Source organism: Bombus impatiens, unplaced genomic scaffold, assembly GCF_000188095.3.
Source record: "Bombus impatiens unplaced genomic scaffold, BIMP_2.2 scf_0969, whole genome shotgun sequence".
Taxonomy (NCBI): Eukaryota; Metazoa; Arthropoda; class Insecta; order Hymenoptera; family Apidae; genus Bombus; species Bombus impatiens.
Genome location: NT_177388.1, coordinates 680,615 through 704,374, shown reverse-complemented (window position 1 = coordinate 704,374; position 23,760 = coordinate 680,615). Strand labels below are relative to the sequence as shown.

Here is a 23,760-nt window from a genome sequence, read left to right as displayed (position 1 = left end):
TGCCACAAGAAACAAACGTGCTTGGCTTTCACAAAGCGAGAACACGACACTGATGTTATAGGGTGTCTTACCGCTTACTACTTAACTATTCCACTGTTTCAATCCAAGTACACGAATAATCTCAAAATTTATAATTTTTTTATCTTCCTCCTTGTAATCTCTATATTGCTGATACTGTTTGGTAAAATTAATCTTTTGTGATCGACATATTCTTCTGGCTGTACTACTAACCTACGCCAATAAATATTTATAGTTTAAAGACAAATTTCGAATGCCGCCACTGTGGTGATATCCGATCGAAGGATGAAAGAATCACTAATTTTCTAATTTCGATTTTCTAATTTCTGTAACTTTGTGGAAAAAATCACAAACATATATATAACATTTATTATCATTAAACCTTCCATGAATGTATCAGGTACAGAAGTTCGAAAGTTGTGTTGAATTATTCGATTATGGAAAAGCTGTATTTCTAACGTAATTTTTATCTTCTTTTGTATTTGTCGTTGAAGAATATATTTTTCGCTATTTGTATTAAACGCTATTAAATTTGTATAATATTTATAATTAAATTAATATTTGTATAATATTTTTAATACAAATTGTAAAAAATTTGTATTAAAAGTTGATTAAGCGATCGAAGATTTTAAAACTGCGTGACAATACTTGAATAATGCTCGATTGATCGTGTGAATCACGTGACTAATAATATCGAGTAATTGGAATCGTGATTTACTAAATTACACGGTTAATTGAGAAACTTCCTCGTAAATTTATAGGGAGTCTGAAATTTCTAACAGACTTTCTTTTCCTAAGGAATATGGAGGATGTTATGGCTTAATCGATAAATTTGTCTTAATCGGTATATCTTGGATAGTTCATTGAGCTGAAAGAATACAATGATTGTCTGGTTGCTGAAGGAGGCCAAGGAGATTCTTGGAATTAATTTTTAAGGACACTGTAATAGGGTGAAAGTTGCTTCTAAGGTATTTGACATATCTAGACGTTAATTACTTGCAATTATAAGTAAATGTGAATTGGCAAATTAGTGCCAGTATCGCGATTGTTTAATTTTTTCTTTCAAGTATCCATGACACATCTGTCTATAGAGTGAAATACGAATCATCTGTAAGCAATTTTAATGTGTTGTAATTGTTGAAAAAACCTAATAACGATTATTTTACACATTTGACACAGTTAAATTTTATGTTTTAATAATATTGCGTGTATTCATGTTTATATACATTCGGTACATTTTACATATTTATATTTGCCATAAATATAATCATTCACAGTCTAACAATTATAAAATTTAAAAAATCGGAGTGCGTAATTTTGACAGACTTGATAATTCCAGTGATAAAACATGTGTTGTTAAATAAACCATGCTTCTTATCTTCGGCTACAAAAATTCTACGTCTACCAGATAAAACGTTTAACCATAACCGTAAAACGCAAACCGTAAACTCGTCACAAATTCAGAATATACGATCTATTTTATTCTACTCCTTCCTTCGCGGTAATTGTTAAACAATTTCAACAAAATCTTATCAGTGAGAACATCATTGACGGAAATCGACTCTGAGACAGCAGCACACACAGGAAATATAAATTTCGGAAAGCGTTGCGCGGAACACAAGCGCATCCAATTAACACCATGGAATTGGCGCGAAGATAAACTCTACTGATCACACGAAGATGTTCGGTGTCGATAATATCTTTGCACGCAGCTGAGATTTACGACGATATCAAGTTATACATGTTCTCATTCCTTGGCGAAATGTACCCGGCTATATCGATACATCCTGATTTCCGACGACGTTCCTAACGCCTTTGATCGTTCTTCGATTTTGTCAGCGGATACAGAGCGTGTCATCACCATCATCGTGGTTAGAATTGTCGCCAATTTTTAAACTTCCTTCGACAGTTACGAATATTATTATTTGGTACTGGAAGATCTTTGACTGAACGGTACAGGACAAAAGTACGATAAGTGTGAATATTTGCAATTTTCAAATTTTCAAATCAATGAATTTCATAAAAAAAGATAATTGAATAATCAGTATTTTGGATATAAATATTATTCAAGAGGGACCCCATGATCAAAATTAATAAAAATGACTTATATTATTGAAATCTTATAATGTACATTTTATAGTAATATATATTTATATAATAAATTTAGAAAGAAGTTATTGCGTACTCTTAAGTGAAAAAGAAATAATATTCTGGAAAAGCCTCACGAGAGTAAACATCCATAAACTTGGTGCACTGCTTCGTTTAAAAATACATGGATTACAAAGTCTATTAACGATCTGTGAGGAGATAAATCGATTTTTCATAGTGATTTCGCATTTTTAATGCTTTCTTTTTGTTCGTAAATTTCCTCAGCCTGAAACCAAAAGTAATTAGACCGACGTTTCCACTTCCGGATGTTTATCGTTTGAACCTTGTGATACTCTGTCTCGTTTTCGTCGTGGAACACAAAAGGATTTATTCTCTGTTAACATTGAATTTTATGGTACAGTTGCTACGCTATACCGAGAAACTTTTACGGGCAACGGAATCATCCATGCATTCAACGAATTGGATCCATTGGATCGTGAAGAACAAAACGTCGAACGATGGAATTTACCTCTCCGACTAGCTACCGTGGTTACACAATTTTCAGTGGGAAATGAAAATTCCGGGGGATGGACCAAATGAAGGAAAACAATAGTAAACCAACTTATACATCAAATGAAAAAGCTAGACTTTCCAGTTTCATCGTTTTCTTCAATTTCGTATTTTACAATAGAAAACAATATTATAATGTAATTAATGATATATTAATTTATTATGAAGATATAATATTGTACTACATGTATTTAATATTATAGAATAATTAATTAATTATGAGAAAGTAAAAGGTAAGCTAAAACCAATTACAATATTAAATTGAATAGAAAGATAAATTATCGAATATTAGTTCGTATTTCCGTAGAGCTTAAGACTGGAATGTGACGCAAAGTACGGATGTGAAAATTATAATGAAAAAGTGAGAGATTTATGGTAGAAACGTCGATATCATTCCCGAACAAATGAAACAATTAGGGGTGTGGCCACATCTTTCCATTCCCACAACACACGCTTCTCGTAATGACCACTCCTCTACATGAATAAATAAACTCGCATACGATTACACATGATTTTGCATATTCTGGTTCTCAACGATTAGCGAACCGCTGCTTGAAGCCTATTACCGATTATTCATGGTATGCCTCCTGAGTTTTCTTAATTTCCTGGTTATTACATATTGATCAAGCGTTTTTGCAATTTTCCACCGGACATAATTTGTCATATCAGTAGATTGAAAGACATTTGCTTTTAATAAATAACTAAGCTTAATACATACAGGTAAAAAGGTATTCCCTTGCGTTGTATATCATCAGTATTGCGTAGATACCTTGTTTCGATTGTGCGTCCGAGTACTATTACGTAAACGTAGTATGAACTGTATTAACTTTATGGAACTCCTTTTGTAATGACTTGCGGAGTATAATTTCATTACTACTTAGTTTTCTTATTGTAACAATTTTCGTTATTGTTTTACAACAATGCTTTGATATCCTGTCTTATACTTGTGATTCATTATACTTTTTAGAAAATGTAAAATATTACAAGCTAAAATTTTGCTTCGTTTCAACATTTTTCCTTTATGAAATATGTTACAATTTTTATTTTCATTGGCAGATGGGATCACAGTACGTAACAACAAATATAATAGAAATTTTTCTTCTCGTATCGTTTTATTTTCACCTGATTTTCTTTATTTCTGATCTTTTTACTGATGGTCAGAGAACGAAGTAGACTCGATTCCTTTTTTCGCGAGACGAAAAATCAACAGCCTTGAAATGCTTTCAGCTGATCGAGAAAGCTGAGGTTGCGTCGGAAATAGAACGTTCGCAACGGATGCATCGTGCAAACATAGCTGCCCTGCAATAATATTTGCTCGTCGAACGATATGTCTAGTGAAATAAGAGCCGAAAGAAATATATTGGCGTACAAAATGATGCTTCTTTATAGAAACTTCATTGCTCTTATTGTAAAAATTTTTGTCTCGACCATTTAAGAAAATAGAAATTAATAGAACATATATATTGTATATAATAGAGCATTGATTATTCAAAACTACTCATGTAAAATAATTCAATTTTCTGGAATAATTAAATAGCTTTGTTTTTATATAAAAGGGTATCCTTTATTTTTACATAAAAATGTAACAATTTCTTACCGTTTCTATTCTTGTATCTATCAATCTTTTTCAGGACCATCGTCAATTTTTACATTAATCGGTATTTCAATATTCCATCATTGCTTTGGTCAATGGAGTGCTGTAATAATCAAGGAGTGTTATAATAATGCATTCATGTTGCAAATGAATAATGAGAATAAGATTAAATAAATTTTGATCTCGTTTCATTTCTCTTGCTTGTTATCAATATCGACCGGCTGCTATAAAATCGATGTAGCAAAGGAATCGTTGAAGTCGCTCCTGTTAATTATAGTTTCGATGTTGTCTTGCGTAAATACATGCTAAATTAATCAGTTCATTAGTGGAGCAGGCAAAAGCGACTTTCTGCTCTCTTCTGATAAAATAATCTTTCCTATTGCTTGATTTTCCCGGATCGAACGAATCTTTAATATCGTCCTACGCCGGATCTGAACCAGTTTAACATGATCTCTCCTGTTTTTCTCTTTACTCTCGGTTTATTTTCCCTTCCAAGGGAATTCTGCAACAAGGATTATTTCCCTAGTTTGATCTTCGTCCAGTTTCACGGTGTCCGAATAAAAACTTCAAACATTTCTTTACAGGGTTGCTTAAGGTTCAGAATTTAAATCTCTTCGAGTTTCTACCTCTTTCTCCTTTCTCTGATGATTCTCTTTTTCATATTAGATAATTAAGCAAATCATCATTATTTTATTGAATACTGTTGATGATCTTAGAGCTCGATACAAGCCCTAAAGCCTGAAACATTTGGATACTTATTGAAACTTTTTATAAATATATTATACAAAATATTTTGAAATACATCACGAAACAAATCAGGAAATAAATCACGCATTTCGGATTTGCTTCTTTTACCAATTTAATTACGATACACATATCTCATTACAGACATAATGACATTTCAAAAAGTTTCTTATAGCACACATAATGTTGTACTCTTAAAAATCTTCGAATAGTGATAAATGCTTGAAATTTATTATCTGAAATCACTATATCAGTTTTTATATCGATTTATAACACACAACAAGATATTATCATCTTTCTATGAAGGCTTTCTTCTTTCGTTCTTCTTCATTATCTGGTTTCATGCGCTCGTCCATTGTACCCGGTTGTTTTCATCCCAAGCCTTTCGTCTATTGTAAAGGAGTTCCTTTCAATTTCCATTGTCCACCATCTCGATACTTTGTCCCTTCTGAGTTTTGTCTCCAACCTACAATTGCTCGGGTTTTCTTCGAGACTAATTGCTCTCTTTGTCGCGTACCTTTTTGAGAAATTTATTCCCTTGGTTTCACTCAGCTTTTTTCAATTTCAGTTGAAGAGTCTAAAGAGGTAGTTGGAAAAATATTTCAGTTCAGTATTGTAGTACGTCCCGAATATTTTTCAACAAAATAATCTACACAAGAATTAAAACCAGCAACTTATATTTAGGATAATTCAAAATCAATAAGCTAATTTTCTATAAAAAAGGAATCCAAAATAATCGAGAAATTCACGATTTATACATTGTGAATGTATTATTCTTACGCTATATCTATTCATGTTATAAAAATATTTGCAACACAAAAGAGAATTGTTTTGTCATTAATTACGAGACATGACACAAGTATAGTCACTGTTCATACCTTGTAATAATTATTTATACATTCTTTAATCTTCATTTCGTCGTAACAAGCTTCTTCCATTTCTACTCAGAAAAAATTCTGCTACAATAAAATAATAATCGAACATGCAACACAAGTGTAACATAACTCCAGCATAAATACAAAGTAATTTAGAATTCATTGAAATATATATAAAAAATGTATAATCTAAGACTAAGTTACAAATAAATAGTACTAAGAAATAGTTCAAAGGTTTGTTCTTATATAACGCTGTGTGAAAATACTTTCTAAAAATATGATTTAGATGTCATGACAATATAGATAGCTCAAGACTTTTGCAGAACGCTATACATATCTGCAAATCCTGGCTCAATAAATAACTGCAACCACGTTATTCATCTCCAGCCGTGTTCATTCTCACTACCATATCGATTTTACCCTTCGACAATGTCTACGTTCGCCTACCGAACAGCTCCATTCGCCAGCCGCGAAATCAGATAGCATTCAAGAACGTCGCGCCGCGTCGCCGTTTCTCGGATTGAACGGCGTTCTGCCACCGCGAGACGTCCGTTTCCCGTTAGTTCGTCAGTTAATAAGATTTCCTGTTGATCGGTTCCAGGGACGAGGCGTAGGATGGGCCCGACCGCGCGAGCAGTCGTCCTACACTGAAGAGGAGGAGCTCCCCTAAAGAAGAGAGAGAAGGAGGAAGGAACGAAGGATGCCTGCCTCGCAGACCGCCGCCACAGAGCGGCGAAACGAGAGGATGGTGAGTATATATCCTTTCTACGGTTGTCGTTTCCGCAGGAAGCGACCGACAAAAAAACGTTAGGGGGTGGCGAGATGAATGCTTTAGGAAATAGCGTTCCATTTTCTCTCGATGAAGGCACAAATGGAAGTGTCGAGATTTTTGTTTCCTACTTGGTTTCGAATAAAGTAGAAAATTGTAAACTTAGTGGAGGATTGGACGTGTTCACGTGTTTGAATTGAAAGGCTTTCCTAACTTTCTTAATTATTTAAATTATAATCTGTCTAACAAGACAAATTAATAAAGGTAGTCAAGACGTGATTGCTATGACTGTAGCTATTGGCTGTCGATTAGTGATACTAGTGACATTATACTGAAGATATTCGATTGTTACTAGTTGGCAGCCAATAGCTGCAGTCGTAACAATCACGGTTTGTTTATCTTTACTAACTCGTCTCGTTCAACGAAATATAAAAATATTCCTGTTTTGTATTTCTATAAATACAATTCGAAAAATTATAATTAGAGATTTGTTATGGGATTATTTCGTGTCACATTTTTATCTAAAAGAATATAGAATAAATGTTAAAAAACGAAATATGGTATTATAAATTGTATACTTTCAAAAATGAGAGAAATTATTATAAACATTACTTTTTATTAACGTTATTTGATGATTTCAAAAAATATAAGTTTCATTAACTATAGTATTATTATGTATGGTATTAAAAAAGTGATAATTTAGAAAGGAAGATATTTTAACGCGTCGCGCTCAAATACGAAAAAAGCTGTACACGAGTTAAAAACCATTAATTGTAACGTCACTTCTAACGTTCACATCGGATTCATAGCACATGAAAGAGTTAAACAGACAAAGGAACACAATTTTCCGAGAGTCCGCTCGACAATCGCCAACTGCCGCACAGCGGATCGCAACGATGTTCGCTTCTGAAAAGCCTTCGTACCATAGGAGCGTGATTCCGCTTCCGGTTAGTCAACGACGCCATAACAAGCGTTTTTGCTTGGCTATCGACTTTAAACTAGAAACTGATTACTTTTCCCCTTCTATGCTACGTATTTTTATTTTTATTCTTATTATACACTTCCGCTCTCCTTTCATCTCTTTTATCTTCTACTTAATATCCTTCCCCATCTTTTCTTAAGAGTTTAAATAATTTCTCGAAAACTTTGCAGTTAATTCAAATTAATTAATGTGCAATAAATATTTGCGTTAATTTTGAAAATTATTTCATTATTATAGTAATACTTATTAATTTTAAGAGTCACTTAATTATTATTTTATTCCATAAAATTAATTACATCCATATATCTATATAAGTATTTCTGTCTTCGTCTCGTCAGCATATGCTTTCCCTTACTCATCGATCAATGACCCGATTTGATTCACTCTTTCTGAAGTGATCCTTGAAACGATGATCGGTCGTTGCACTTTATAAGGATTACACCCCCTTGTTCAAGAAACTTCTATGGTTAAGCAAGTTTCAAGCGTGTTCGTCATCTGAAAACAGAACGTTTTTCTCGTTAAATTTGGATTTTTCTTAGAAATTTTTATAAAATTCGAAAACAAATATATTTAGTATATTTATTATTTCAGATCACACATGAGCCGCCAAAATTAAAAACGACCCTGAAAACGCCTCCTAAGCAAGCGACCAACCCTCTTCAGTTTGTTAAAGTTGGACCATGCTCTTTATATCGTACAGCTCAAGAACAATTGCAAAAAGTCCAGGAAGTGAAGAAAATAAAACAAGAAGTTCGCGATGATCCCGAGGATTGGCAATCGGTAAGATCATTTCATAATAAAAACAAAGAATGAAAATGCCTACACTAAGAATAAAGATTTATTGGATATTTTCAAATATCTTTAAGTATTAAATCATTACTTCTATGGTGTGTTCAGAATCTGGACAATTGGAAGAGTAGTCGAAGGAAGCGCCAGGAACACATCATTGAGCGTGTGGTCGAGGTTAAGAAACTCGAACTAGAGGAACACGATCGACAGCGTCGTCGGAGCAAGACTTTCTCAGAAATGATGGAAGAGAGAGGCAGTAGGGGTCGAAAACTGAGCATCAGCTTGGCCATGTACCACGAGGAAGACGCCAATGATCTGAGTGACCTTGGTATAGGAACCAGCAGCGGAAAGAGCTCGGTTAGCGGCGATACGCACGATGACACGCACAGTGTCTTGGTAAAAATCATATATTTATCAATATTATATAAAATACAATTCAACTTCGTATATCTCTTATTTAAAAAAAATATATAAAAAATGCTTCTAATCAATACTTATCTAGCTGCATCTCGTTCGTAAGTGTTAGGACATTTATAAAAACTTCAGTGAAGAAAGAATTTAGCCTGACTAAAAAGTAATTTTCCTCAACGCGAAAATTCTCGCAGCCTGCTCTTTACAATAATTACTCTTATTTCCATATAAAACCAAAAACTCGACAAACATTTCCAGAGCGACAGAGATAGCGAAATAGAGAAGAATCACTCGGACGTGGACAACGTGGCAAGTGAGAGCGTGATCCACAATGATATCACATCATCGGCGACCACAACGACGTCAGCGACAACGGCGACGACGACGACGAAGAAACCATTCGGGAACGGGTTTCACAGCAGCAACCATAGTCACAACAATCAGGAGTACGATTCAGCGACAACAGCGACGATCAGCTCCCCAGAACCAGAGGAATATACGTACGAGGGTGCGATTCGCGGTTACGTGTCTCGAGTGTCTCAAAATATACCAAGGCGATCATTGGTCAACCTGGACTCAAAACTCGACAGCACCAAGACATCAACGAATGGTTCAAAGACGAGTTTAAACGACGAAGGTAAATCCACCATACCGGTGGTGAAGGTCGATATCCTGAAGAGGCGAGAGATCTTCGAGAAAGCCTCGCAGAAAAACAACGAGAACAAAACGAACAACAGGCTCTCCGGAGATTTTACGGGCACGAAATCTATCAAGGAACGACTATCGAACCTAGAAAAGCAGAAACACGAGTCGGAGCATATCGACAAAATCGCGAATAAAGCGTTAAACAGACTGTCCGGTGACATGAGCTCGATCCGTGAAAGATTATCTCATCTGGAGAAACAGACGTCGGAAAGAGAGAACAAAAGTTCTGCGTATCGTAAGCTGAGCACCGAAGAATTGGAGACAGTCAGACCGCTACGGGATAGATTGTCCACTTTGGAAAAATACAGCAGCAGCGACGAGTCATCGGCACCTGGCAGTACCGCTCACGAGTTACGACACAATGGCGAGCTGTCCGCCAGATCGATAAAGGATCGTTTGAGCGCCTTGGACGCGGCCAGGAGCAAAGAATCAGCCGATAAGAGATCATCCTCCGTTGGAAAGCACTCGTTGTGCTTCCGGGATCAAGAGAACAGAATCGATACCTCGACTCCTAGTGAGAGAAGCTCGTCGCCTGACTCAGAGTATCGCGTGCCAAGAGCCGCCTTCCATAGAAGCCTGGATTCTCTGGACGCGGACGCTTCCAGCGGTCCCGACACGTTCGAAAGAGTGCAAAGCTTGGAGGAACTTGATTACGGCAGACGTTATCCGGCGTCGTCGTCATCCGCCGAATTGTTGAACGATACCGATCGCGAGGATTCAGGGATCCACACGGCTGACGTCAGCTGCTCCGTGAGTCAAGCGGACGAACCAGTCGATGAAGACATCGTGCACGCCAACACGATTATCGAGCGACAGGAGGTGATCGAGGAGAAACCGGAGGAACCTCGCGACGTCGAGACAACGCACGTAACTGTCGTTGAACAACAAAGCGCCGCTGTATCTGTGAACGAAATCTCGACGACTTCTGCCAGCCAACCTGACGCAGTAGTAACAAAGAAGGTAAGGCGTAACTACGGTGTTGCATGGCGGTTTCTTTACTGGGTAAATCTACTTTTAGTTGTCGTTATATCTACTTGGCTGACGTATGTAAAAGTGAGAGTCTATTGAGTGGGGTACAAGTTGAGTTTGCTTGCCGTTCGCGAAATTTATTTTCTATGTTACCGAGTATCGAGTAATCGCGTAGATGTTAAGATTAAGTATTCGGGTCGGTTTAGGTCGTAAAGGACGGGCGTCAAGTAACATCTCAGTTTAGATTAGAAATCATATCTACTATGTTTCACACGTAAATTCGAAAATGAAACGTATACTCTTGTTGAGAAGAATTGCTGCAAAGTAAAGATCATGAATTTTAAATTACATCCATATTTTAATAAAATCGATTATATATTAGTAGCGTATAATTTCTTCGTCATATTAATATCATGATTTATATTTTATCATTATATTCCGTCATAATTTCAAATGACTTCAAACAAGCTATTACTTGACGACCGCACCTAAAACATTTTTTAACAATCGTGACTTTGAGTGATAATCTACTATTCTTGTTGTTTGGTAACGGGATGGCAGGTAGTACGATCTATCCAATAACTCTTTGGTTCTCTAGGGTACTGCTGACACTTCTGGGGAACTGTCGACTAACAAATCACAATCGCAGGCACACATAGAAGTTACTAACTCTAGTACACTTCGTTCCTATCCTGCTACGAGTCGCCCGATCGTGTATCAAAGTCCCAAAGTACCTCCGCGACGATCACCTCCTGATATGCTTCCCAAACCAAAGTTGCCTGGCCCCAAAGAACATTTAGAAACTAAAACAGATTCTCTGCCCGCTAAAGAATCTGTCGCGTGCAGCAGCAAACTTTGCGCGGACGAGCAGGATCCGAAATTCGGTGTCGACGAAAAGGTTCAGGGTGCCTCAAAGGAGGATTCAACCAAAGTTACGGCTTCGTCTCCAGTATCATTAGACTCTACCGTTATAGACACTTGTTCATTGTCACCTGTTAGAGTGGCAGCCGTTCCAACAAACCTTCAATTAGAATCTAACGCTACCTCAGCTTCGAACTGTATCGCGAAAGAAGTTCCAAAAACTATAACAACACCAGTCACGTCTCCACGGGCAGCATCAAAGATTCCCACTCCGCTTCCTCGAAAAACGATAGGCACTAAATCATCCCCCACCAGTTCTACCTCCTCTCTGAGTCCGCCCATTTCACCATCCTCCTCTAAAACACCATCATTAAAAGCTAGAACGTCAAACGTTAAGAGTCCAACCAATCAGTTGTCTTGTCCACAATTTCCAAAAGCATCAGAGATACCAATCCCTGTTGGTTCTAATGTATCGTGTAACTCGAATATCCCCCTGTCACCATCCTCGAATCTCGAACAAACACCATTGACATCCTTCAGCACGAAACATATTTCGTCCCCAACGTTCAGCACGAAACACCAGGTGACGGTGGGTGAAGAGACACTGCCTGCAGAAAAACGCCGAACGGTGATGGAAATTTGCGAAAAGGTGGTGGTACCTCAGGGCAAGACACCTACGACATCTCCAGTGACGCCATTCATCACCGTGGATCGCGTCAATGAGAAGCCGAGCTCAGCGACTGAGGTTAGGATCGATCAGCAATCTAGCAGCCCCTCGAGAAAGTCTTAAAAGAGGATACGAGAAAATTCGTTCGTCTTTATGACTATCCTCGCGTAGCACTATTGTCTCTATCTCGCCCTTATCGTTAGACCTACCTTCGTCTAACTTCCATTTAGATCTTGTACATAAGAATGGGCTTTAGAATCGGGCGTTCAAGTGGCGGGAATCGCTACACGACCGCTTATCGATAATTAAAGAGAAAAGCGAAAGGATTCAGAGATTATTCAGAGTTTGAAACTACGAAATAGTAAAAAAGAGTTTCTAACGAATGTTACTCTCATGAGCTTATATGGTATCTAGCTGAACAATTCCATTATCGTGCCTCGATCGTTTCTATGGTAACTATTCATATACATATGATATACACTATATGAAGTAATCGTTTAAAATTGAACGCGTTTTGATTCGATGAAATACTGGGAAGCCGTATTCGCGTCTGGTATTTATCAAGATCAGGAAACTGAATCCTGCCACTTAGAACTCCCGGATAATATTAACCCGTCTTCGCCTATTGCTTCCACACGTATTTATTATCCGCCATTACGCACAAATCTCGCTGGAAACGAAGGCGTGAGACCATAGTTAACGATGTAAATAGACGACGCAGGAGCAAAACGTATATAATAACCCCCCAGTATCGAGTAGAATTAGATCAGGTAACCAGAAACACGTACTAGCCGGAGGTAAACGTTGTACTAATTCGTACAAACGTCGATAATCGCGGAAAACGTAGTGGCTTAATCAAACAGGGAATACATTTTGGACCTAAATACCGATGCCTAAATGCGATCGATCGCTGTCGTAACAAAAATCGTAAAATGTTCTAAGCGATAAAAAAATTTTAGTGTGACTCTAAACAGTATTGATAATATTCTTAACATTATTAAACTATTTAATATTATCCATAAAATAAAGAACCAATGGATGAAAACGAATCCTAGATAGGTATTATTTCAAACTATTCTAACACGATAAGAATAAGACTTCGTTTTAGATTAACTTGTAATCAATCTTAAAATACGACTTGTCGACATATAGTGGATAACGATCGATTGTAACGCTTGGGGGAGGCGTATGCGGTTAATGAAATATAAAATTCAGTGGGCAGAGAAATTTGTCGTGTCGTGTTTCCATCGTAACCAAGGATATACAAATTTCCTTGATAAAGGATTTTGAAGCATGAATGAGTCAAAGCTGCGAAGATTTAAATATCTATCTCTTGACAATATATCAGCCATGAAACATGTGATATTTAATCCATGAAATCTTTCGTAGAAATAAAGAAAATCGACGTATCCATTTTTGCTTCAAACTATCTTGATTTCGCTTCGACGAATACGCGATAATCGTTATCGAATGCCTTTCGAGAGAAACGGTAAACTGCCGAAAAATCAATATTGAATTTAAAGATATGTAACAGACCGATCAATTTTACCATTGTCTTCGTCACCCTGATTGTTCGAAATAAAACTTGGAAATTCTGCTAAGTATATTCGAAACGTAAATAAAGGGGAAACAGTATAAATTTTCAAACTGTCTGTTCCACTGATTTGTTCACGAAATAACCCAATCGTCGTGCATTTCGAGACTGGGCTTCGATTCATTCGTCAATGAAGGATGAACGTGTGTAAGCCTCGTATAGAGCAAGCGTCGGACGAACCTCGTCAATCAAGAATCGTCTTATCGTCTCCGCGATATACGTGTCATCGGTAAACAACAACGTCGAGCTTTAACGTGCAGTCGCAATCAAGTGACGAACGCGTTCAATGTGTTGTTCTCGTGAACCATGGGTCGAAGATCGGTCAGAGTGACATTTAATTATTACGAAAGGCGTTCATTACTGACCCACGTCACGATAAAAGTGTCCTGAATTGTTACGATTATTCGTTCTACTATATCTTGAGTCATCGCGTACTTCGTTTTTTATGACGTTAATCGATGCATTAAACGAGGTAAGAATTCGTGTGGCATTTCATCTGGTGAAATTTTTTGATCGCTGAGAAAGTTTTTTTGTTGACCATCTGATTTACCCTTTATCCATGCATTATTTTGACAGTTATTAATACATTTGCACATTTTTTCGTTAGAAATGTCTTTATTCCAAGTAACATTTGTTCCATCACAATGTTCATTATGTTTCTTTATTTTTTTAAATTGTTTTTCTTCAAAAGATACGTAAATAAAACGCAATAATTGCGTGAACGTCGATATTTATTTAGCAACACCACTAATTAGTAATATTATTAATATCCAAACACTATTGACCTGTAGTATAAAACCAATCAAAAAAACCTTTTCCTGTGTGTCACAAAATTACTTTTTCCTCACATATATATCACCTATTTTTCTTAATTTCGATTTTCCTCTTCGTGAAAGTTTATTGACTGCTTGAATTTTGACTTGTGATAAACTTAATGGAAATCGTTTCCATACCCATCTATGGTCGAGAAGAGTAATTATACCAAATGCTAGAAGTTCGTTCCATTTTTTACTAGCTTTGTCTGCCATCATCGTCAACGATCATCGTGTAATTTCAAGCCAGTGTTGTAAATCTAAGATCCGCTACTGTAAAGAGGTAAGACGGTATTTTCGATTGTTCAAGCTAGCGATAAACCCTACACGACCATGTGTTTTCTACCTTCTACGACCGGATATTCAGTTCTATCCCGCTTATCGCTAGTTCTCATATTTGCTATCGATCCGAGATTATGCATGGCTGCAGCTTAATTGGTTTTATCAGTTTCCTAGTTTCGTGCCGATCTTCGTTTTTGTATCAACGCACAAACCTCGTTTCTCCACTTCTTAACGTGATGTAAAAAGTTTTCCTCAAATATTAAATAGAAATTCTATCGACTAGAGATTCACATTTGACACTTTTGTGCGCGTTACGTAGAATTTATGCACTTGATCACATTGCGGTTTTTTCATTTATTGTACGATAGTTATTAAAGCGGAAATTATTAACAGATAAATTTTATAATTAAACTGTGTAACTGGCATAAAGTTTCTTGGCAATTTGCAGCGTGTATTTTAACAACACGATAAAGTATCAGGTCATCCTGAAATACATCCAGAAAGCAACAAAATATGTTAGTAATCAGTTTGCAATTACCAAAGATGTTCTTCTTCGATGACGTAAGCGTGTTAGAGTCTTCCATGTACTGTAAACTCGCCGATCTTTGCACTTTGAAGTAATTATCTCTGTGACACCGTTCCAAATAGTCGTAAATCGGTATTTTTTCGTGATAAAATCTTTATCGCAGCATTCATTTCGTCGCAAACCAGATGACTTTTTAAACCTCTTGCATTATTTTCAACTATTTATTGATTAGAAAAATCAATTATCAAAATCCTGGATATATTTACATTCAGAAGTTCACATTTTTATTTGTTTCATTTACGGTTCTTTCGCAAGAGAAAACAACTGGGATTAATGTGATTGATTGTTGGCTTTCAAACAGCTCTAAACCGTTTCCTGTTGTACGTTATCTTGACAGGATCGGGATTAAACAAAGCATTTGCTATCAAGATCTCCTATTTTTATCTAATTTCAAAATCTTCAATGAAAATTCCACGTTAGACATTTCAATACGATATATTTCATCTCGAGTTTACTGGAAATTGTATTCGAAGAACCACGCTTACTTTTAAACGTTTGCACGCTTACTTTCATTTTTTACTTTCAATTTCTCTTAAGCTATTTATCTCGAGTCGGATCATTTCCTAAATGATTATACAAAGTTATTAGGGCAATTAAAACGAGTGGTTCTTTTATTCTTTTTCGCGGGATTTCTCTTTTTGGAAGTCATGATTAGTACTTCTCAAACATATTCTTGAGTATAATGTTACATTAGCTTCGTATTATTTTATTGTTAAAGCTTCTTTCCAGATGATCTTCGTCGATAAACAATGCCGTATCCTTTATTAGGTATGACTGATGGAATTGATATTTCAGTTAAATATTTCGCATTGTACTTTAGAAGCCAGTTGAGAACTGAGAATCGGAATAACGAACTTAGTTATGTTTCTACCTGTGCGGCTAGATTTAGATAAACGTTATCATTATTGCCGAAACGTCTTATCTTTGTTTGTTCGCACTTTCTTAGACGATGGCAATAACGCGTGACATCATATTTGCACGAAAACTTACGAAATAATAAACTGCGTACATTTACCGCTTCTCGCCACTGATGCATGCACTATATTTTTATATAACTACAGTAAAACTCGATTTACGATGACAGAGTCGGGGGACAAAACGGTCTGATAGTTGGGTCAATCGGATAATAAAAGTCTACCAGTACTCCTTTCCTTCGCTGCTTATCATTCGTATAATCAAGATTCGTTTTTTTAATATATTAATGTTATATATATTAATATTAATGAAGTAATTTATTAATTAAGTTATTAATATAACTGGATTTTTCTAAACTGAAATATGTAAATATTAAGACACAAGCTTTTGTTCCTATAAACGATGCGTCACATGGCCTGAAATCAGAATGAGATTGGGCATTATGATGACATTAGTTCAGATAAATGGAGTTTTACTATAAATATGTTTTTAATTCATTATAAAATTTTGCATTAGTAGTGATTATTAGAGTTTTTAATAACATAATATGAAATTTCTTGTTCTCTATTTCTTTTCTTATATTTCTTTTAACCATATATGCACCGATAGTTATATATATGTGTTATGTTTTGAAAATGAATGTTTAAAAGACCTTTACATCTGTTTTAAATTAATATCTTTTTAATTTGTATACATTTAGTTACGAATTTGTTTGTCTGTCATAATTGTTAGTTCTAACAGAATAACTCATCGTTCTATGTGTGCGCCATTGCACGGATTTCACAAGAAAAAGAATTTACGATAGTCATGCATGAACGCTGGTGCATCGGTGTCTATGGAACACGAGAAAAAAAAAATAAAGAAGCGAAAAGATACTCTTAGAATGCAAAATAATCTTCCATCCGAAACTGCAGTTGCCTCCGAAGCTGTTGCTCGAAATCCAGTGTTTCTCAAGCTATGTTTTACGCTTGTTTCTCTTAATATCCTCATGACACCAATAAAGAGTAATATCTATTCATATTAGAAGCAACTAAACATTAACATAGACAATATTAATAACAATCTGTATAGAACATCATTTAAAACGAATCAGTTGATAAGATTCAGTTCACGCCTCAAAAAGTTAACAGTGTAAATATAACAGTTTATCTTACTCGGTTAAAAGTTTCACGGGCACAAGTTCATAACATGTGGGCAAAAACGGTTATCAAATATAGATAAAACTTTATCAGATCACTCGACTATTTTGCCACGAAAAAAATTGTAAAAAAATTTCAGTAAAATTGATGCCATCGCGCATTTCAAACACTATTCTTTCTATCAATTGAGAACGAATCAATATGGCATAAAGTAGGGTTATTTGGATCAGAATCATTTTCTCGTTTTTTATATCTTCTTCCTGCAACTAAAATACCAATCATGTCCAGAATTAATGAGATCCCATATAACAATCTTCTGATTATCTTGTGCAAACTTCAACATTGCATTTGAAGGCGTTTGAGACATAACTGTCTCAAATAACCCTATACCTTGCTATATCGACAAAAGAGTCGTGAAAGTTTGAGAAACCCTGGTCGGCGGGTGTAGCACGCCGGTGTTGATTTGCATAGAATGTAGCGTTGCGAAATACGCGTACGGCAGAAGCAATAACGCAGAGATCGTCTCTTCAGGAACCGATCGTTATCGAGAAAGCGGACGACGAGGAGGCAGCGGCGATTTGCCAGCCAAGCCCGCCAGTCGAACACGAAGAGCACGAGGAAAAGGAAGTGACGATGAACGGGAAGATCGAGCAGTACGAGCTACCGGCACGAAACTCGATCAAGGAGTCGATCGACGTGCACGATGTACCTGAAAGCGAGCCGTCCGCGAACGTCCCTGTGCCTGTGCCTGTGCCTGTGCCTGTGCCTGTGCCTGAAAGACCGACGACCTTGACCCTCGGCAAACCGGAAATCACCAAGATGGATATGATGAGCCTTCTTAGCCCCGATATTGTATCGCCTATGTCTAAACAGGTAAAGAGATACGATGCTCCTTAACAATCCTCGCTTCGCTGATTCGAATCGATTGGATTGGAGATTGGTAGATGGATCAAGTTAAAAATTTGCATAGAATTGTTCTTTATTCTTGAATCGCGTGGTGTGCTAGCTTTCTTTTCTCTTCTTAAAAGTCCGTAGTATTGCTAATACTAGAACTACCTGTTTGATAGTACGTGAATATTATATGTGAAGATAACGGAAGGGGGCGAGGGGGCACGATAAGTCGCTTTTCTTATTTCTTATAGCAGAATAATTCCAAAATTCAGTGCCGTATCAATTTACTACACGTTACTAAAATTTTCTTTTTATTTGGTTTCGAAGCTAAATTAAATTTACAAAAACTGTAATTGTAATTTATTTAATTTTGTTAAGAGCTCTGCATATTTTTAATAGTTGTAAAAAAAAGGAATTTTGAAATCTGTAACGACAGATTTAGTTGTTCTAATGTTAATGAAACAGTGATTATGACTTGCGAGTTTGTAGTGATAATAGTCAACATTTCTGAAATCTATATCTTTGATGTAAATATTGTTCTCTAGGAGAATCTCGTAACCAAATTTTATGAAAACAGTTTTCGTAATATATGATTCATGTGATTGTATTATGATTTTAAAGTCGTTCTTATATGGAAAATGAAAAATGTTATATATCGTGTGTCTTCTTCATGGCATTTTTCTTGTGTTTTTCATTTTAAGTTTTCCTTCTACAGATTTTGCCACTAAATTTATCAAGCGACGAGGAAATAGTCGCCGGTTTGGCGTTTCCTCTGGGGCCACCAACCAGCGTGGAGCCCCCGAAAGAGAAACCACCACCACCACCAGTGGACATCAGCGACGAAGAAAATCTTCCAGTGGAACCTCTAAAAAGATTGAATTCTACTCGCAGAATAAAGAAGGAACTACGCACGAGGCGCTCTGATTTCCTTGGAATCGAAGGGGTATGCGACAGTTGTGTCTAATACGTGGAATGAAATCGCTCCCGATTTTCTCCGTTCGACGTATATTGAAATATTCAGCATGGAAAAGCGTGTACGAGACTCGAAATTTTTTTTCACGACGGAACGTCGTCACTCTATCGTAACTTTCGTTTCTTCTCACGGCTTTTCACCTCCTTCCAGTGGCTTTCACTTGTTTCCGGAAGCTGATGTGTTCCACGGCCGTTAGCGCACCCGTGTTTAACGTTGCGAGAGATCATATCGCAGGCGTAACATCGTTTAATGATATTAATTGGAGCACGTGAATGGATTTACGTAACTCACATTCGCAATTATGCTGTGCGTTAACCTACCCTGATGAGACTCGCGTGTTCGTTCGTTGACCGCGATACTACTACGCGTTTATTTCTTGCGAATGAGTCTCCTTAATAATTTCAGTACTTTTTTGTTCGATGAAAAATTGTCTTTATTTTATTTGCTTGATTTTATAAACTAGTCGAAGAATTTTTGATATCGCTATCTAATCGATACCATTAATATTGTAGGTGTTGTGATTAAACACTACAAAAACTAATACACGTAATGTTTCACATAAGGTAAAATATAAAAGAGGAATTACGTAAATGAAGAAACTATGTTGTTCTATCAAAATGATTTATTGCTTATAGCTCGTTATATCATTATCATTTAGAGGAAACGTACAATTGACGATTGATCCAACAGATTAAAACATACAATTAAGACAAACATATTTATTATAATGAAAATATTCTTAGTATGTAACATTGACCAAAAATTTCGAACAATACACGTTATCTTGGCAGGTCGAAAAACTATATTACTTCAAACAAATAACAATTTATCTCCTAACTCTCAGATCTCAAATAATTTAATTCTCTGAAGTAGTTGTTATGAATCGTTAGATTATTATCTTACCTAAGTAGAAAATTTTGGTCGATTAATCGTTTCCTAAGTAACTCAAACTAATTATCACGTCTTATATTAAATGAAGATATGGCCTATTACTTATGGATGACGGTGTATACATTCAGAGCTATCTTAACTCTCCTTCGTTATTGTTTCAGGGCCCAAGCTTCGAGAGTTAAAAATCACTTCACATTCCACCAAACTAAAAAAAATTCCTATCCCACCACACAAACGATACTGAGCCATGCTTCAATTTCCAGGTAAACGATGACGAACTGGAACGCGAGTTGACTCTAACAAAGCCACCAGACATGGCTGCGATTCTGGCGGAGGAAAGACGCATCGAACAGCTTCATCGTCGCTCGTACGACACAGACAGCAACTACGAGCAGGATTCCAGCCACGAAAGAGATTCAGGGGTCGAACTGGGCCACGTCGAAGACTGGACGAAGCAACCGGTCAGCCCCGATATGTCTCAACATAGTCGCCAAAGCAGTGAACCATTCGGCGCCAGCGTCACCTCTTCCGAAGAAGACGAGATCACAAAAAAAGAAAGGGAGATCATCGAGGTCCTTGAAAAAGAGGAACAGTGGCGGTACGGCAACAATCGTGAGCTAAACAGGTAGGAATTATCCAGGGAAAAATTGTATCGTGTGGGGGTATTGCAGTCAAGAAGGGTGTTAGAGTAAAATCGACTAGGCTCGATATCGCTTATCTCTACATAAATTTGTAAATTTTCCGCTTCTTCTTCGTACACTCTTCAGGATTAAGTGTAATGTAATACACACTCGTTTCTGAACTTTATCGGTTTTCTATACATGTACAGTTCCAGATAGTTAAAGGATTCTTACTTTCTCGGTTCTTTTGAGTTTCATGGAAGTGCTTTGAGGTCCTCTTTAATGTCTCTCTTGTATATTTGCACGAAGATTCTTGTAATTTTTCTTGCCGTCGGAAGCATGCCAGTGAAACCGAAGACGTCAATATCGCTTAATAAAATACTATTATCATTTATTTTTTTATTAATTATAAGGGAAACTACAAGAAATTTAGATAATTTTAAAAAATTCTAATGTTCTATGTCTGTCAGGGTTTTCATGAACTGGCGTCTTCAGTGATCACTACAACACATGATAATCCATAAACAGAATTCAATAGCTCAATGGTTTAGAAAACAGAATCAAAAATTTAAATAGACAAAGGTTCATTATATCATAGATTCCTTAAAATTATTTTCTAAAAAATTTCGAACATGACTTAAGAATATAACTTCAAAATTAGTCATTTCAAAGTTAAATCATTTTTTCATTATTTCGGAGATTCAATATTCCTAATTTTGTTTGTTTTAATGTTTTCTATTATTAAAACATAGGTATTTCAATAAATCTGAATCATGAGAATTAATTTTCTATTCTTCTAGTTACTTTTAACATGTTCAAATCCATGAATAGAAAACTGGATTATTTCTTTCACTGAAAGTTTTTTGAGCTACTAAATTCATATCTTGGACTATTGTGCGACGTGCCAATATTTCTAAGCATATCTTGTATATGTACATAATGGAACTACAACAAACTTGTATCCCGGGATCATTGTACAATGTACAAACGGTGATGAAATGAAATAAAACACTTTTACCTTGAACACACTGATGGTCTTTTCCTGCCGCTTGACTGTCGCTATCGCTATGCCTTCTCTCGAATCCTGTAAACCTTTTTACAAGTAGAACAAAATCACAAATAAAGTCGACTTAAGCTTGAAGTCGAATAACCGAGAAATTCATGACAACACAGTGACTTGGGCGAGAAATTGGCGCACAAATTGCGCGAGCTCGAAGAAGAGAAGATGCAGCTAGAACGGGAACGCGCTCAGGAAGCGGCCTTACGTCGACAGGAAGAGACACTGAGGAAGAACGAGGACAACATACGCAAGCAGGAGGAGACGTTGCGGAAACAACAGCAGGAGGAGACCGCGAGGCAACAGGAAGCGGCGAGGGCTGAAGCAGAGGCGAAGCGTGCCGAAGAGAAAAGACAAGAAGAGGAATTGAGGGCGCAAGCGGAACAGCTCAGGATTCAAAATGAGATCCAGGAGGAGAGAAGAGTAGCTGATGCTCGTCGCATAGAAGAGAAACGTATCAGGGCCATGGAGAGCCAAATTCGTGAACAAGAGGTATGGGTCTTTACTTTCGTATTCTTTATTTATTTATATGTATATGTCTTTTTTGTTGGTGTTTTTATTATGTGGGTGCGGATGCTTTGGAACACTCGAGTTGGAATTAAGTTTGTGGTACAAGGTAGTTACATTTCCAGTTTCAAAAAGAAAATTTGTAGTTTTGTATCTTGCAATAATTTTTAAGTGTTTAGTATACATATACATACAGAGAGTCCCGTTTGGCTGAATGAATTGTATAGGAGAAGAAAATTTGATAGAGCAAAATATTTATTTGTCCAGAAGAAGTGAAACATTGTGATAAATAACAAACTTGCGAAATCATTTTCTTTCAGAGATCTTCGATATGCTTTTCTTAAATTGGGCTACATATTATTTATATTATTTTTGAATGCTCATGAGCTAATGGCAATAGTTCCATGGTTGAAATTAAAGAATTACGATTTAATAATTTCAAAACATATTTCCACTCTCAATACTAGAATTTGTTAGTTCTTTTTACAGGAAACGATATTTTTATCAAACGATGAAACCATATTTTATATTGAGAAAGGATATTTTTCATTGCGAAGAAACGCTAAATATTCTCACAAAGTCACTAAATAGCTGCATGCTGTAAATTAAGTATATCGCACTGTAAACGTTAACGGGACTATCGTTGATAATGATTCGCAGAACACGTCATTGGTTGGTGCTGGTTTGAACGACGAAGAAGACGAATTTGCTTCCGGGGTAAGGGAAACAGTATCTTTTGTAACTCTTGCCGTTTTTTCTCGATGCTTGCTTCTAACAAGAACAAGGCAATTTAGAAGAATTACAATTTTTATTTTCTAAGCTTCACGAAGTAAAAGTAAAAAGATGATTCGAAAGCGTACACATTTTGTAAAGGAGAATCCACGTTAATAACAAAATAATAATAAAACTAGAGTAATAATAAATCATAATGAATTAATTAATTCTCTGAGTAGGAAGTCCTCAGAGTGGAAAGGGAGTTGCTGCAGTTAGAACAAGAAGAATTAAAGCGCCAACGAAACAACTTGGCGTATCGCGAACAAAAGCAGCTTAAATTGGCAGAACAATTGCAAGAACAATGGAAATCCTTGCAAGATGTCGCGCATACATCTGCGAACAATATCCAACAGTTCAAGAGTCAACCATCGGTGAATTATAGATCGTCGATGCCAAATCTTCAACTTCAAGACGTGCAAAGAAGAAGACCTCCGCCTCCTCCTATACCACCAGCCAAACCGCTGCGTTTAATAGAACAGAGGCAAAGGGACGTTACCATCAGGTAAATATCATCTAAAATTTAATTGTAATGTATATCATTAAGAAAAGAATTATTTTATCTACTTATACTGGTTCTATAGAAAAGTTTTTATGTAAAACATTTTAAAAGTTGATTAACAATATGATTTGTAACCAATCCCAAAATGTATGTAAAAATTACAAGATAATAATATTTC

General features: G+C 36.3%; 1 protein-coding gene across 5 annotated transcripts in view; it reads left to right on the top strand.

Annotated features, from left to right (window-relative positions):
• LOC100746831 (uncharacterized protein CG43427) overlaps positions 1-23,760 on the top strand; it is a 158,713-nt gene that overhangs the window by 131,170 nt on the left and 3,783 nt on the right. For 3 of the 5 annotated variants that reach the window (XM_012391192.3, XM_012391193.3, XM_012391194.3), the window contains exons 2-12: positions 6,491-6,637; positions 8,232-8,420; positions 8,538-8,825; positions 9,099-10,505; positions 11,113-12,120; positions 17,902-18,243; positions 18,977-19,204; positions 20,389-20,750; positions 21,919-22,294; positions 22,970-23,026; positions 23,263-23,585. In XM_012391192.3, coding sequence (XP_012246615.1) covers positions 6,590-6,637; positions 8,232-8,420; positions 8,538-8,825; positions 9,099-10,505; positions 11,113-12,120; positions 17,902-18,243; positions 18,977-19,204; positions 20,389-20,750; positions 21,919-22,294; positions 22,970-23,026; positions 23,263-23,585 — 4,628 coding nt within the window. In that variant the 5' untranslated portion in view covers positions 6,491-6,589. The remainder of the gene's footprint in view (positions 1-6,490; positions 6,638-8,231; positions 8,421-8,537; positions 8,826-9,098; positions 10,506-11,112; positions 12,121-17,901; positions 18,244-18,976; positions 19,205-20,388; positions 20,751-21,918; positions 22,295-22,969; positions 23,027-23,262; positions 23,586-23,760) is intronic. The other 2 variants (XM_033323420.1, XM_033323421.1) reach the window with 2 other exon arrangements.